Below are 12760 nucleotides of genomic sequence, written 5' to 3' on the forward strand. Positions count from 1 at the left end.
GGTGTACTTTGGGATAGATCATAGAATTCACGACAATCCATGAAAGTTTGTAGACTGTATTTCTGTTAAGAATATCTCTAAGTCCATGCCTGATTTAGTTGCTTAAGATGGACTTTGCCTATGCTTACTTCTACCGTCACTCTTTTTCTCTAGAATCTCGCTCTTTAGGTTAATAAACAAGGTCAGAATAATGCCAGAGGATCTACATAAGTGGAAAGATTATTTAATGCTTTTTATATTACACTCAACCCATATATTAGAAATATAAAGGCCTTTCTATAATCAATAGATAATCATTAAATAATCATTAAAATATTAACATTATGAAGACAGTTTATCATCTTCATCATTAGTACTATAATAATTCTTTATACTTCACTAACCACCTGCTCAGCATGACATAATTCTATCCATTTTTATATTAAGTATATTTCCCCGTCCAATCCATCCAGCTGCTAACATAGTAGGGATAAGACATTTTCAAAATGTCCTCAATATGATATATCATATATCCGGTGTCAAGGTTGTTTTATCGTGAGTATTGCGCTGAATTGGATGGTCTGGATGGACTAGAGGAGGCTTCCTTGAAAAACAAACAGATAGAATATCTGATTCTGGCTTTGATGAAGAGACAGTGAAGATCACTATCTCTTCATGAAAGCTATATTATCTATTTATCACGTGTTCTCAAAAATCCAGCGAAGTGCACAGGTAGCTTCTTTCACTTTTGACTCCTTCACCTCCCACCTCATACAGTCGCTTTCTATTCCTTTTATTTCAGCACTTTTTCGCTGACTATAAGACTTAAATCAACTTGAAATTTCAAGGCTAATCCTCGACTTGAAATGTTCGACTCTCAGCCTACAAAGCGCGCTCGTGCCAATACAGCCGGCGACGCCCACGACGCCTCCACGCCAGCCGAACAGGACCATCTCTCCCAGACACGCACCAATGCAGAGCAACTCGACAAAGCAAGCCTGGTGGAGCTCGTCGCCCAAGCCGTGCGGTTGCATCCTGATATCGAGAACTTGCTAGATAGTACGCTGCATCGAATTCACGAGAGGGAGGGAAACCGCGTGATCAGCTTCGAAGGGCTGTCCGGTTCGATCTGGAAGAGCCTGAACGTCACGCACGCCCGACTCAGCGGCTCAAACCAGTACGATATGGCGGGCGAAGTGTGTCGTGAGATCAACGAGACTGTTGAAAGTATCGCGGCGCGGTGTGGGCCCTCTGCGAACCCGAAGACGCGGTTCAATGGACTCTCTGTTCTGCGCAAGATCGGCAAGTCAATCGCTTACGCTGTGGATACTCTTGGCCACGAGGTTCATAAACAATATCAGTGGGATACGTCTTTGGAAGAGGCGATGGCGAAGATCATTCGGTCGATGGAACGGGAGGAGAGAGAGAGTATTAGGTGGGATGAAGGTCCTGATGCTCTCTGGTTTAAGTTACTGGAGCTGCAGGATCTGGCGGAGGACTTTTGTATTTTTGTAGAGCTGAATGATGCTGTTGCTCTGCTAGAAGATGAAGACGATGAGGATGATGATGATGATGATGATGAAGATGAAGATGTAGATGAGGTGGAAGACTTTTATCAGGAGGGCGAGTATTATGAGGAGGAGGTCTAGAAGACACTATAGAGTGAGAGCATTGCATATCGAATAGGACTACTTTGCTTGGATATTATTCTCATTATAGAGGGCATTCTGATGATAGCGCATATTAAGTTAGAAAGCATACATTCATAGAGTTGATAATAGAAATTCGCTTTTGTATAATTGTACAAATTGTAGGATACTCAATTACTTCTCTTTAGTGTTCTACTAAATAGAGCAATTCCAGTGCTGATGTTATAATTCACCATTTATACTTACTAGTGCTCCTAGGCCTTCAAGATTTCCACATGCTGACCGTCAGCCTTCTCCTCATCGCCAGCATCCTTGGTGTAGGTCGTGGCCACCACATCGCCAAACACAGCCGCCACCTCTTCAAGATTCATACCCTTGGTCTCCGGAAGAAAAAAGATGTAGAACAACCCGCCGAGAACACTAGAGATGGTAAAGACAAAGTAATACCTGATGATTGTGTCAGCCATCAAGAACAGAAACCGTGGAAATCCATGCTCAGGGAACCTACTTCCACCCGATTCCGTCAAAGGCAAGCGGCGATACTTCGCTGAGCAGGATATTCACGCAGAATCCACAGAAGCTGGCAACTCCGAAGCCCAGAGCCCGCAGGCGGAAGGGGAAAATCTCGGTGACAAGCAGAGAGCTGGTTGTGTTGAAGAACACCGCGTACCAGGCAGAATAGATGAAGATAAAAGCAATGGCGGTGTTGGCCTTGGCCGTGCTCGATCCAACGGTAGCAGTCATGGCCATGGTAATGGCCGTACAGATTGCTAAGCCAAAGCTTCCCACCCCTGATGTTCGAGCAAATATTGATTAGCTAGATGGTTATATGAAACAGTTCGGGAGTAGCAACGTACACATTGTAGTTCTCCGGCCTATGCGATCTGCCACTACGGCAATGTTGATGATCTGGCCAATGACGCCCATGAAGCCGTATACGCCTGTTACAAGAAGAGCCTGGTTCCCCGTGTATCCCACCAGATCGTAGAAGTCGGTCTGGTAGTTCTGGATTGTGTACACGCCTGACAGCTGATTGGTGACAACAAAGACACAAACCGCGATGAGGAAGCGTAGGCGGTACCGTTTACTCACCAGGTCCCGTATCTGGGTGAACATTCCTTCGTGGCGGACCTCGTTCTCCAGATCGATCTGTTGTTGGATGATGGTGAGCTCGTTCAAAATGAAAGCCTCGTTCTCGGATGAGTGGAGTCGCATGAGCACTATATCCTAGCATATAAGTATAAGACTATAAGGGGGTGCAATTTCAACCAGGAACACAAACCTTCACGTGCCTCTTCAACGCGACCTTTCTGGACGACTGTAGATATGAGGTTAGCTAAAGAAATTCCAAATTCAATAATATTGAAACTACTGACGCCATCGTGGAGAGTACGGAATGAAGATCGGGGCGATTCCGATTGCCAGTGTTCCGACACACTGAATTCCCAGGGGAATTCTCCACTGGGCATTTCCCACAGCAAAGGCGGCGCCGTAGCCGATCCAGTCAACTATGCAGAAGCCGATTGCGATGGAGGTTCCCAGAATGGCAAGCATTCGGGCGCGAGATGCCGGTGGAGAGATTTCCGCGATGTAGACCGGGATGATAGAAAGATTGATTCCCGCCGAAACACCTGCGCAGAAGCGCCCGACGATCATCATCGCAGGGTCTTGTGCCGCACACATCAAGATTCCTCCGACAGTGGCTGTTACATGTAGCATTAGCAGGGGAGCAACGTCTTAGAACACATGAATGGTCAGTTATGGCATACCGAATAGGCCACTGACAGAGATGGACCATCGTCGACTGATTGCATCTGCCAACGGACCGACAAAAAAGCTTCCGAGTGCATTTCCCGCACTGTATAGAGCTACGATTGCGCCTGGGGCCACTTAGCAGGGGGGGGGGGCTACTTCCCGCACAGGACTGCATACCTAAAAGCGCAGCATTGGAGCCCGTAGGTCCAAACATATAGATATAAAAGGATTCATGGGCGAGGGTGGTCGCGATGATACCTAAATCCGAGATCAGAAAGATGAAACGCCCAGAGAGGATTGTCCTACCGGAATCAACACCAAAAGCATAGCCGCCGACCGAGGCGATCACGGCGCAGCGGATCGTAAACCAGTTCACCATATTGAATAAAGAGCCGTGTTCACGTAATATCCACAACTTGCTGGGAAGGAGACCAGCGAGTTGATGATTCCCATTCTCGCTTCGCTATATAAACTGCCTAAAGCGCTTGAACAGTCGGGCAACCTCCGCTCGGTCTAAGATGGCCCGCATTCCCCGGATTCAAGGGTCAGAGCAAGCATATTCCTAGACTTATCACGAGCTGTTAACAGGTGAAGCGAGGGGGAAGACACTAAATCAACAGCTCTTGCCCGAGGTTGTCCTTGGATTGGCCAACAGAGGCAAGCCACCCTCGTACAAGCTGCTAGGATTCCCCGGAGCCCTATCGGACTCTCCGCATGAGCATCGACGGCGGGGTAAATTGATGCTCCGCTTATCCAAAGAGAAAGCCACGAGCTTGTGAGAATGTGCAGGGGGTTGTTATTTGCTTCGTGGTGGTTGGGAGGTTGAGAGAAGCTTGGAAGAGAGGCCCTGCCTATTCAGGTTAGCGGTAATACCGCAACCGTATGCAGAAGGTGTTATTAGTAATTATTCTGTATGTTTTGACATACTTTTTATAGGAGATATATAGCTTTAACTAGGGAGGGAACACTGTATAGAGATAATAGAGCCACTATATATATAAAAATGCTAGAGGTGCAATAAACAGAAAAACCAAAACAATCTACTTTATACAAGTTGAGGTCCCCCGCATTTTGTATCAAACTAAATGGTTTCAATACAGCCAGGCTGTACTAGTAATTACCTAAGCTATTAGGACGCGCTGTCAGGCTCGACTGCCACCTCCGAAGGCCTCCCGAACTCTTTGAAGCCTCCTGTTGAGTTGTTCCCCCCCTGACGCGTCATCCTTCGGTGAAAAGAGGTCCGATAGCTATCTCTGTCTCGCCCTTGATACCCCGCATTTGACTGGGATGGCTTTTTTTTGGAGAAGGGTCTACTGCCCGTGATGATTTAATGGCAAGTTCCTGGTGTTTCCATGGTTTCTCCAATCGAATATACACAGAAAAAGGATACAGTGTCACGGAAACTAATATGGGATTCCATAGGGAAACAGGCGTCAGTCATCCAGTCAAATGGACCTGGCGGGGAGACGTGTCGGTTGATGAAGGGTTTATCCTGTCTAACGACGGCACGGACAACTCGGAGATCACTCTTGATTATGGGCGTGCCGAAGGTGGCATTCCCTTCATTGAAACCGTATGCACTGCCAGCAAGGATGGACAACCGGTCGTCCTGGATGTTATCTACAGCGAGACACTGGAAGGTTTGGCCAAACCGACAGGTACGATAGAGAGATCCATGCCAGCAGGTTTGGCGTTCAGATTATGGCTGACTGGTGGTATTTACCAGGGGACGGCCCTTTCTTTCTGTTCTCCAACATCATGAATTCGTACAGACACGAGACGCACCGTTTTGAGACGTCTACCCTCCCCGGTCGTGTTGAGTCGTATTTTGCTCAAAAGGCACAGCGATACCAGAAACTCGTTCTCAAAACGCCCCATTCAACGTTGAATATATCTTCTATCGGTTTCACACACACTCGTGTCCCGCACTCATCCCAATGCTCCTTCAAGTGCTCCAACGAGCTGCTCAACCAGATCTGGTTAGACGGCGTACGAACTGTGGACATGTGTACAGTGGACGCAGGCGAGGTATCTGATGCATGGGAAGTGATAGATCGCGGTACCAGAATCAGAGGGCAACACTGGGCTCCCTGTAGACATGGGACCGGGTGGGGTGATAAGACCGTCAAATTCGAGGTGCTCATTGAGAATGGAGGCGCCAGCTGGGGAGTCCATATGAATGCAAATGGGCTTATCTTCTGTCTTGACGTTGCAACACGCTCCTTGAAGGCAGTGGAAGGGTTCTCTGATACGGGTGGGATATTCCCCCCTCAACAACGGGGGTTGTGGCCGATCGAGACAAGCGTGGATCTCACCGGCTGGCTTCGGATTCAGACCGTCACCCGGGGATTCGATGTCACAGTCACGATCAACGATCATGACATCGCGACCCTTGCTGATCTCAAGATCCGTTCAATGAAAGGAGGAGCACCGAACAACACCGGATCCGTGACCTTTGGCGGCCCTGAGAACTACACAGCAATTTATCGCTTCCTGCAGGTGACAGATGCTGAGGACCTCGTGCTATATCAAAACAACCTCTTGCCCCAAGACAAGCACCGCACGCTAGCCGACTTTGCTGTTGGAACCAACAACCTTGCATGCACAGTTGATGGAGCAAAGAGAGATGGTGCGTTGTTTGCTGGCGATCTATTTGTTATTGGCCGCTCGATCTTCTACTCGACAGGAACCCTCGAGGCTGTTCTGGGAAGCATCAGGCTTCTCACAAGTCACCAAGTCAAGGACGGCTATCTGGGAAACCTATGTCCTATCCAAGCCCCAACCTCCGAGGACATAGAGGCACCTTCTTATGCTTTCTATTCTCTCAGCTACGCTTTACTCCTTATTGTTGCCGTGAAGGATTACTGGTTGCATTCTGGTGATTCATCTTTGATCCAGAGTATATGGGAGAAGCTGGACAAGATGATAGAGTTTACCGAGAGCCATGTGGATGACAGAGGACTAGTTGTCGCCCCTACGCCTTTACTGAGTGAGTCTGTTTTAGTCTACGCTAAGAGCCGAGGCTGACTGTTCCAGTGGACTGGTTTCCGAGAAATGGACCGATATTCGGAGCCTCTGGAAAGGTCAACTTGGCATACTACGATGCGCTGAAATGTATGAGTCGCATGTGCGATTCCGCAGGAGTCACCGATCGCTATGCATCCCGCGCCGAAGTGCTTAAAGACTGTATCATTGCTCATCTATGGAACGAGGAAGCACATATCATGAAGATGAGTGACAAGTTCTCCCCTACAGGGTTGTGCCAGGATATCCAGGCCTACAGCATTACAACCGGGGTCTCGCCCAGCCCAGCAGCAGCAGCACAAGCTCTAATTCCTGGCCCCGACGAACCGCTTCCACTACCATATAAAGAAATCCAGGGCTGGACGGACAAGGGTGTGGTCAGTCCGTATGCAACGGGGTTTGCAGTCGAGGCGTTATTCGAAAAAAACCGTGGATCATCTGCCGTGGAACTTGTCGAGCGACTCTGGGGCGTCATGGCAGACAAGTCGAGTGCCAATTACTCCGGCGGACACTGGGAGGCATTGAAAGCTGACGGGACACCATTCTCCGCCCACACATCTCTTGTCCACGGCTGGTCGACTTGGCCTGTATACCTCCTTCCTAGATACTTGGGGGGCATTGAACCGCTGGAGCCGGGTTGGTCGCGGTATCGAGTCAGACCGGTGCTTGCCGGCTTAGAAGATGTCGAAGTGGAAGTCAGTACGCCGGCTGGCATGGCCAGAGTCGAATTGCATGTTCGGGAACCCACGGGGACGGGGAGAATGACCCTGACTGTGCCACGGGGAGCCGTGGCGGAGGTGTCTCCTCCGCTAGGCTGGATTTTTGAGCGAGAAGCACCTGCCGATAGCGAAAACAACACGGTGATTGTTTTGGACCAGACATCCAAGTCTCAATTTGATATTCGGCGACTGGTATAGAGTCTAGAACACACAGATATAAGGGGAAATTTTTTCAGAATAGATGTTTTAGTGTGATTCACTTCAACCACAAGAGAATATGACTTCATTTTGCAATGTTTATTTAAGCTATAGAGTGATCTCCAGCTCAAAATATGATATATATCGCTATCTAGCTAGGTACAGTGATGAGCTCTCCTTGCTTGAAACAAGCTATCTCTTTGTCGGAGTCCAGGATGTCAGCACTATTGATGAGAGACATGACGAGAGTGATCTTCAGTCCCTTTCTGATAATCAATGAAGATATAGTATTGCTTGTACATTGGACTCCCTCGGAACATCTCTCACAGGGCCGAAGATGATAAGCGGAATGCTCTTTGGCTTGCTTCTCCGCGGGACAAAATCGAGAAGGGGATTGTATCATCGAGCTTCAACCTGTTGATTACTTGGTTGTCTGCCGTCTACCGTCAAGTGTCAAGACAATCAATGGATCTTCAATAGGGCTGTTGGAACCAATCTGCGAAGATAGTGGCAAGCAAAGCATTCATCAGTGCGCTGTTGGAGCAGTATCCGAGAACATAGACCATACTGTTTGTCGTGTAGAAGCTGGGTCTGAAGTCAAGCCTAGAATATACTGCAAATCCAGGGAGAGACTAGATCACAGTAACTTGCTTGTCAAGATAGTATTGGATGGGATTGGTAAGATCTGTTAAACTGAGTGAATTGTCGATTAGATCACAGCTGTGGTAGGAGTGGGTTCCCTTGAAATGCAGCGCTATCTAACGAGACCATGTCTCAGGTATTATGAGTATGAGAATATATATTTAAGGTTGGACAGGAAGGAGAGGGAGAAACAGACAGGCAGGAGAAGAGAAAGAAATGGACAGGGAAGGGTTATATTTATATAGGAAGGATCCTTGAATGAGAAGGCTCAGTGAATGGCTTTATCCCTTTCAGTCTGCAGTGAATAGATTATAAAGAGACGTTGATACTCCAGGATGGCTGGAATGCATGATCTATTACTGTCTTGACATTCGTCTCGCGTTAAGGTGGTCAGTAGAGAATAAATACATTATAGTGATATATAGAATAGTGGACTAGATACAGAAACTCCCAGAGGAGAGAAGGCTGGTACCAGTTAGGTCCCACCAAGGGCAGGCTGAATGTTTGTTGATTAAGGCCTGCTCCGAGGAGTCCCCCGGTTCAACCTCCCGCCAGGCATCCCGTGCCTCCCAAGCGGCACCGTACTAGCTCTCTAGCCGGTATAGTAAGGGTTGGTGCAAGTCCAGGAAGTGAGGACGGAGCCATCGGGGCCAAAGGCTGCCTCGAGGGCCAGGACGGCGGCCCAGGTACCCATGCCCGAAGTGGCCAGACCGGCACCCGCGTAGCACAGGACCGGCACGGTGATGTACCAGTTCTTGAGGAATCCACGGGTCCATCGCTTGAGTCCGCTGTCGTGACGCGTGGTCACGCCGGTCGCGGGGTCGAATCCTTCGCCAGGCAGCTGGGCACCCTCGTGGATCTTATACCCGAGGTACATGAACCCGGAAAGGGAGTAGGTGAAGTTCAGACTGAACAGGCCTCCCACGAAGTTCGTGAAGGCGCCGAATTGCGGAACGGACATGGACACGACGAAGGCGATGATCCAGTACACCGGGCCGAGAGCCCACCAGAGATACCGGCCCTTGGAGCTCGTGATCGGGGGCAGCTTGAAGATTTCCTGACCGACCTCGAGATAGACAGTCTTCATACCAACATTGAAGTAGAGGACTGAATGAAAACTGTCAGCTGGTGAAAGAAAAAAAAAAAAAAAAAACCAATCAAAAAGGAAAAAGAAACATACAGATGGCAAGCCAACCAGTGACCAGCGAGAGAACATTACTCAGAACCTGAAGACTGTCGGGTTTCACAACCTGGGTGATGGTAACGTAGCTGTACTGTCCATACCAGTGGTAGATCTAGGGAAACAATTTGTTAGCTTGAGGAGGGGGGGCGACATAAGGGGCCTATAGTTAACTTACGATAGCACCGAAGAAGATATAGACGACGGTAATAAAAGTCTGGGCGAGGAGCATGGCCTTCCAGAAGTCCATGGGATGACGCATCTCGGACAAGAAGGCGACAAACATGATAGCGCCGGAGTAGGCGTCTTTGATCAGAAGTCAGTCAGGCAATTCGTTTTGTTTTTTTTTTTTTTGTCTTCATTCTTCTTTCATGGTAGTGAGCTCAAACTTACAAACCATGCTGTTGATGCCGTTGAACTTGGCAGCAAACAGGTTGGTGTCGGTAGGCTGATACTCGGCGGGAGGAGTGCCGACAAAAGTCTTGACGGGCGCCATATGCCCGGCCACGGCCCACTCCTTGTTCAGAATACCGTTTTCGACGGCAGCAGTGGGATCAGGCCCATACTTGGCGGCGGCAGCGATACTAACAATCTTGAGTCAGCATATGTGGGCGCTTCTCTTGGGGGGGGGGGGGGGGGGGAAGAAGGAAAGAAAGAAAACTCACACAATGATGAAGGAAACAATGTTAATCCACACGGCGGCATTGCAGAACCAGCCGAGGTGCTTGAGAGATCGCATGTAACCACTGACCATGCTGACAATGAGGGAGATGATGGCGCAGACGATATAACAGAGATCGACGCTGCCGGCGAGCTGGGCGATGATACCGGTCTGACCGAGAAGGACGACGGCAACACTGAGGAACATCTGGAGGGCCTGCATGCCATTGATGAAGTGACCGGTGGTGCGACCGAACAGACGGAAGAAGGGGTCACCGTAGCTGATGACGGGGAAGCGGGCGGAGTCGAGAGCGAGGAAGGTGCGCCAGATCATAAAACCGGAGGCGCCGGCGGCGAGGCCCATGAGGAGGAAGATACCGACACCCAGGCCGTAGCCGGTGTTGGAGAAGACGTAGGGGGTTTGCCCCCAGCCGAGAATGTCGGTGGTGATGAGGTAGAAGATACTGCCCCAGCCGGCGATGCGCATGGCTCTGGCGGCCTGTCGCCACTCGGCGTCCAGGTCGTGGCTGTCCGGGGGGATCGGGCTGGCGGCACCATCATCGTCGGCGGCGGGATCGGTGTTCTTCTTTTCGCTCCACTGGGCGACCTGGTCCTCTCCCTGGTCGGGAACATGGGAGGCGTCGTGCCGGACCTTGGCATCCTCGTAGGCGTTGCTGGTGAAATAGCCCTTGATGGACTGGATGAAGCTCTGGCCGGAGGTGACCGCCTTGTAGCGGCGATACTCCTCTTCCTCCATCTTGCGCTCGATCTTGGCCCAGTAGGTGAATTCTTCAAAGGTGACCGAGGAATCCATGCGGGCCTGCAGGCCCCATTGGCGTTCGCGCACGCCGGGATGGGCGCCGTCGAGGGACATCTTGTGAATCTCCTTTGAGTCGGCGCCGTATTCGCGGATCTGCTCCGTAGGGGCCGTGACGGCCGCAGGGCCGGGAAGCATAGACATGGAGGGCAGATGGGGAGTCAATGAATTCCACGGCGAGAGAAATAGCAAGGCACAGCACGAGGAAAGGAAGAGAGAGAGAAGGAAGAGAGAAGGCCGAAAGCAAGGGACTCCCTTATCACTTTATTATAATTCCGGAAAAGAGACGACGAAACGGTCGTGCGGGTGGAACCGCGTTGCATCCAGCCAGATGCAGCGGGGGCTGAATGAAGGGCCGCCACCAGCAAGCAGCACAGTGCCGCCCACTCAGATTCTTCCTTCTAGAGCTCCCGCCATCTCGCCCGGGAAAATCGAGTCTGGAGAGAGAGGCATAACGCTAGCAATGCTACCACATGTTTATCTCGTCGATGATGATGATGGACGATACTGCGATAGAGCCGTAGCTAGCCGCCTCGAACAGACCCGAGTGAGCGTAGCAGGTTACTGGGTACTTTTTGGTGAGGTGCCTGCCTGACTCCTGCCCAGTGCGTTTGCCGGGTGTTTTCCTTCTTTGCCTCTATCACAGTGGGATGGATGGGCAGGTTCCAAGGGTCTCCCGACCGAACGGCTCGAATCATTGGTCATGCGACCTAGGAATGATAAGCTCGCGATTGAAGTGTGGCCCGTGGCCGGGGGAGCGACGGAATAGGGGGTGTCGGTCCGTTGAGGGCTGCGAGGGAATGCCAGACGATGATTAGCACGCTGCATGGCAGCCAAGAGAGGTGGGGGGCTCCAAGCTCAACTGGAGGCTAGTTCTAGCGAGTCACAATCTTCGTCAGTCGATTAGGGTTGGTTTTATTGAAGCAGACAAGAGATTCCCGGCCCTTGGGTGGCTTGGGACCGGGGCACCGACGCAGACCCGACGGGCGACAAAGAAATACTCCGTACGGAGAAGGCAAGTCGGCTTCGCACTCTCCAGACACAGCGATAACCGTCCCCCGCAGGTGTAGGAATAGGCTCTGGGTTTGAATACGAAGTAGCACTGAGCTGAGTCTGAGTCTGGCTATTCACGGAGTGCGCTGATCAGAGAGTCAGACACGGAGACGGTTGACCTGGTGGCTGTCACATGTTCGTTCAGCTTAGTCATTTCTTAGTACCTGCCTATTCCGTATTCTAAGTACGGCGTACTCCGTTAGGTACATACATTACGACGATACTGTTAATTCTTCTAATGGTCTATTCAAGAAGTATTAGTTATTATACTAAGTAATAATTACTTGATGATTTCCCACTAGAACACAGGATCCACCCATGGAATCCTGTCCTAGTTTTGGTCCCCAGAAACTAGCACTTTCAACCGACTCCGGAGTTACGAGTATGGAAATCCTTAGGTAAGGCCTTGTGGTAATTCCCTCCTCCTCCCCGAGTTCACAATACGAAGTCATGGGATCATGTAGGCCTATCATTTAATTCTGATTATTTTAAAAAAAAAAAATATTATCATTATATTATTAATTTAAAAAGATAAAGGCCGGTTCTAGGAATAGCGAGTGTCCCTTGCTGAAAAACTGAAAAATAGAAAGAAAAAAAATTTAAAATAATGAAAATAAAAATAAAAATAAAAATAAAAAAGTAAAAAAAGCTTATCCGCATGCGTATTTAGTATACTCTGTATGTAGTACAGAATGTGGTAGTCTGGATCGATCCTCAATCAACTGCAATATTCACCCTCCAGTACTCCATTGAATTTGATTGAATACTCTGTAAATAATGAGATTTGAGAGATTATACTACACAGGTACTGTTTGTATGTAGTATTAGAAATAAGCATAGTGGCGGACTTGGATAGTACGAGGCTAGACCGAATTAGTATGATTTGTGTCGATCATACGATATGAATTGCTGCCTGAATTATATGGCATGAATCTCCATTGCGAAGGCATCAATTTATGTACTCCGTAGAACAATTGAATAACACTCTTCACATCACACAGCTCCTTTTCCACTATCCTCTGTTTCATTTCCTTTTCCCTATTATTTCTCTTTCTTTTGATTGATGATTTTCTCAAAAATATCT

The 12760-nt window shown here is 49.2% G+C and overlaps 4 protein-coding genes across 4 annotated transcripts; 2 read left to right on the top strand and 2 right to left on the bottom strand.

The window, feature by feature from the left end:
- Window positions 1-562: 562 nt before the first annotated feature.
- ASPZODRAFT_136126 (hypothetical protein) lies at window positions 563-1668 on the top strand. The gene has a single exon (XM_022723987.1). The coding sequence runs from the start codon at window positions 846-848 to the stop codon at window positions 1626-1628; it is 783 nt and encodes a 260-aa protein (XP_022578182.1). The 5' UTR covers window positions 563-845; the 3' UTR covers window positions 1629-1668.
- Window positions 1669-1882: 214 nt separating this feature from the next.
- Window positions 1883-3762, bottom strand: ASPZODRAFT_19390 (hypothetical protein; the record flags this gene model as incomplete). Its single annotated transcript, XM_022727396.1, has 8 exons — window positions 1883-2075; window positions 2137-2419; window positions 2486-2848; window positions 2911-2946; window positions 3005-3331; window positions 3398-3508; window positions 3561-3641; window positions 3690-3762. The coding sequence occupies 8 exons, from the start codon at window positions 3760-3762 to the stop codon at window positions 1883-1885; spliced, it is 1467 nt and encodes a 488-aa protein (XP_022578183.1).
- A 911-nt stretch (window positions 3763-4673) lies between these two features.
- Window positions 4674-7392, top strand: ASPZODRAFT_136129 (hypothetical protein). Its single transcript, XM_022723988.1, has 4 exons — window positions 4674-4716; window positions 4814-5041; window positions 5110-6372; window positions 6420-7392. The coding sequence occupies exons 3-4, from the start codon at window positions 5142-5144 to the stop codon at window positions 7322-7324; spliced, it is 2136 nt and encodes a 711-aa protein (XP_022578184.1). The 5' UTR covers window positions 4674-4716; window positions 4814-5041; window positions 5110-5141; the 3' UTR covers window positions 7325-7392.
- Window positions 7393-8558: 1166 nt separating this feature from the next.
- Window positions 8559-10680, bottom strand: ASPZODRAFT_154500 (hypothetical protein; the record flags this gene model as incomplete). Its single annotated transcript, XM_022726099.1, has 5 exons — window positions 8559-9073; window positions 9147-9261; window positions 9325-9452; window positions 9540-9730; window positions 9812-10680. The coding sequence occupies 5 exons, from the start codon at window positions 10678-10680 to the stop codon at window positions 8559-8561; spliced, it is 1818 nt and encodes a 605-aa protein (XP_022578185.1).
- Window positions 10681-12760: the final 2080 nt, after the last annotated feature.

Source organism: Penicilliopsis zonata (assembly GCF_001890105.1).
Source record: "Penicilliopsis zonata CBS 506.65 unplaced genomic scaffold ASPZOscaffold_18, whole genome shotgun sequence".
Classification (NCBI taxonomy): Eukaryota; Fungi; Ascomycota; class Eurotiomycetes; order Eurotiales; family Aspergillaceae; genus Penicilliopsis; species Penicilliopsis zonata.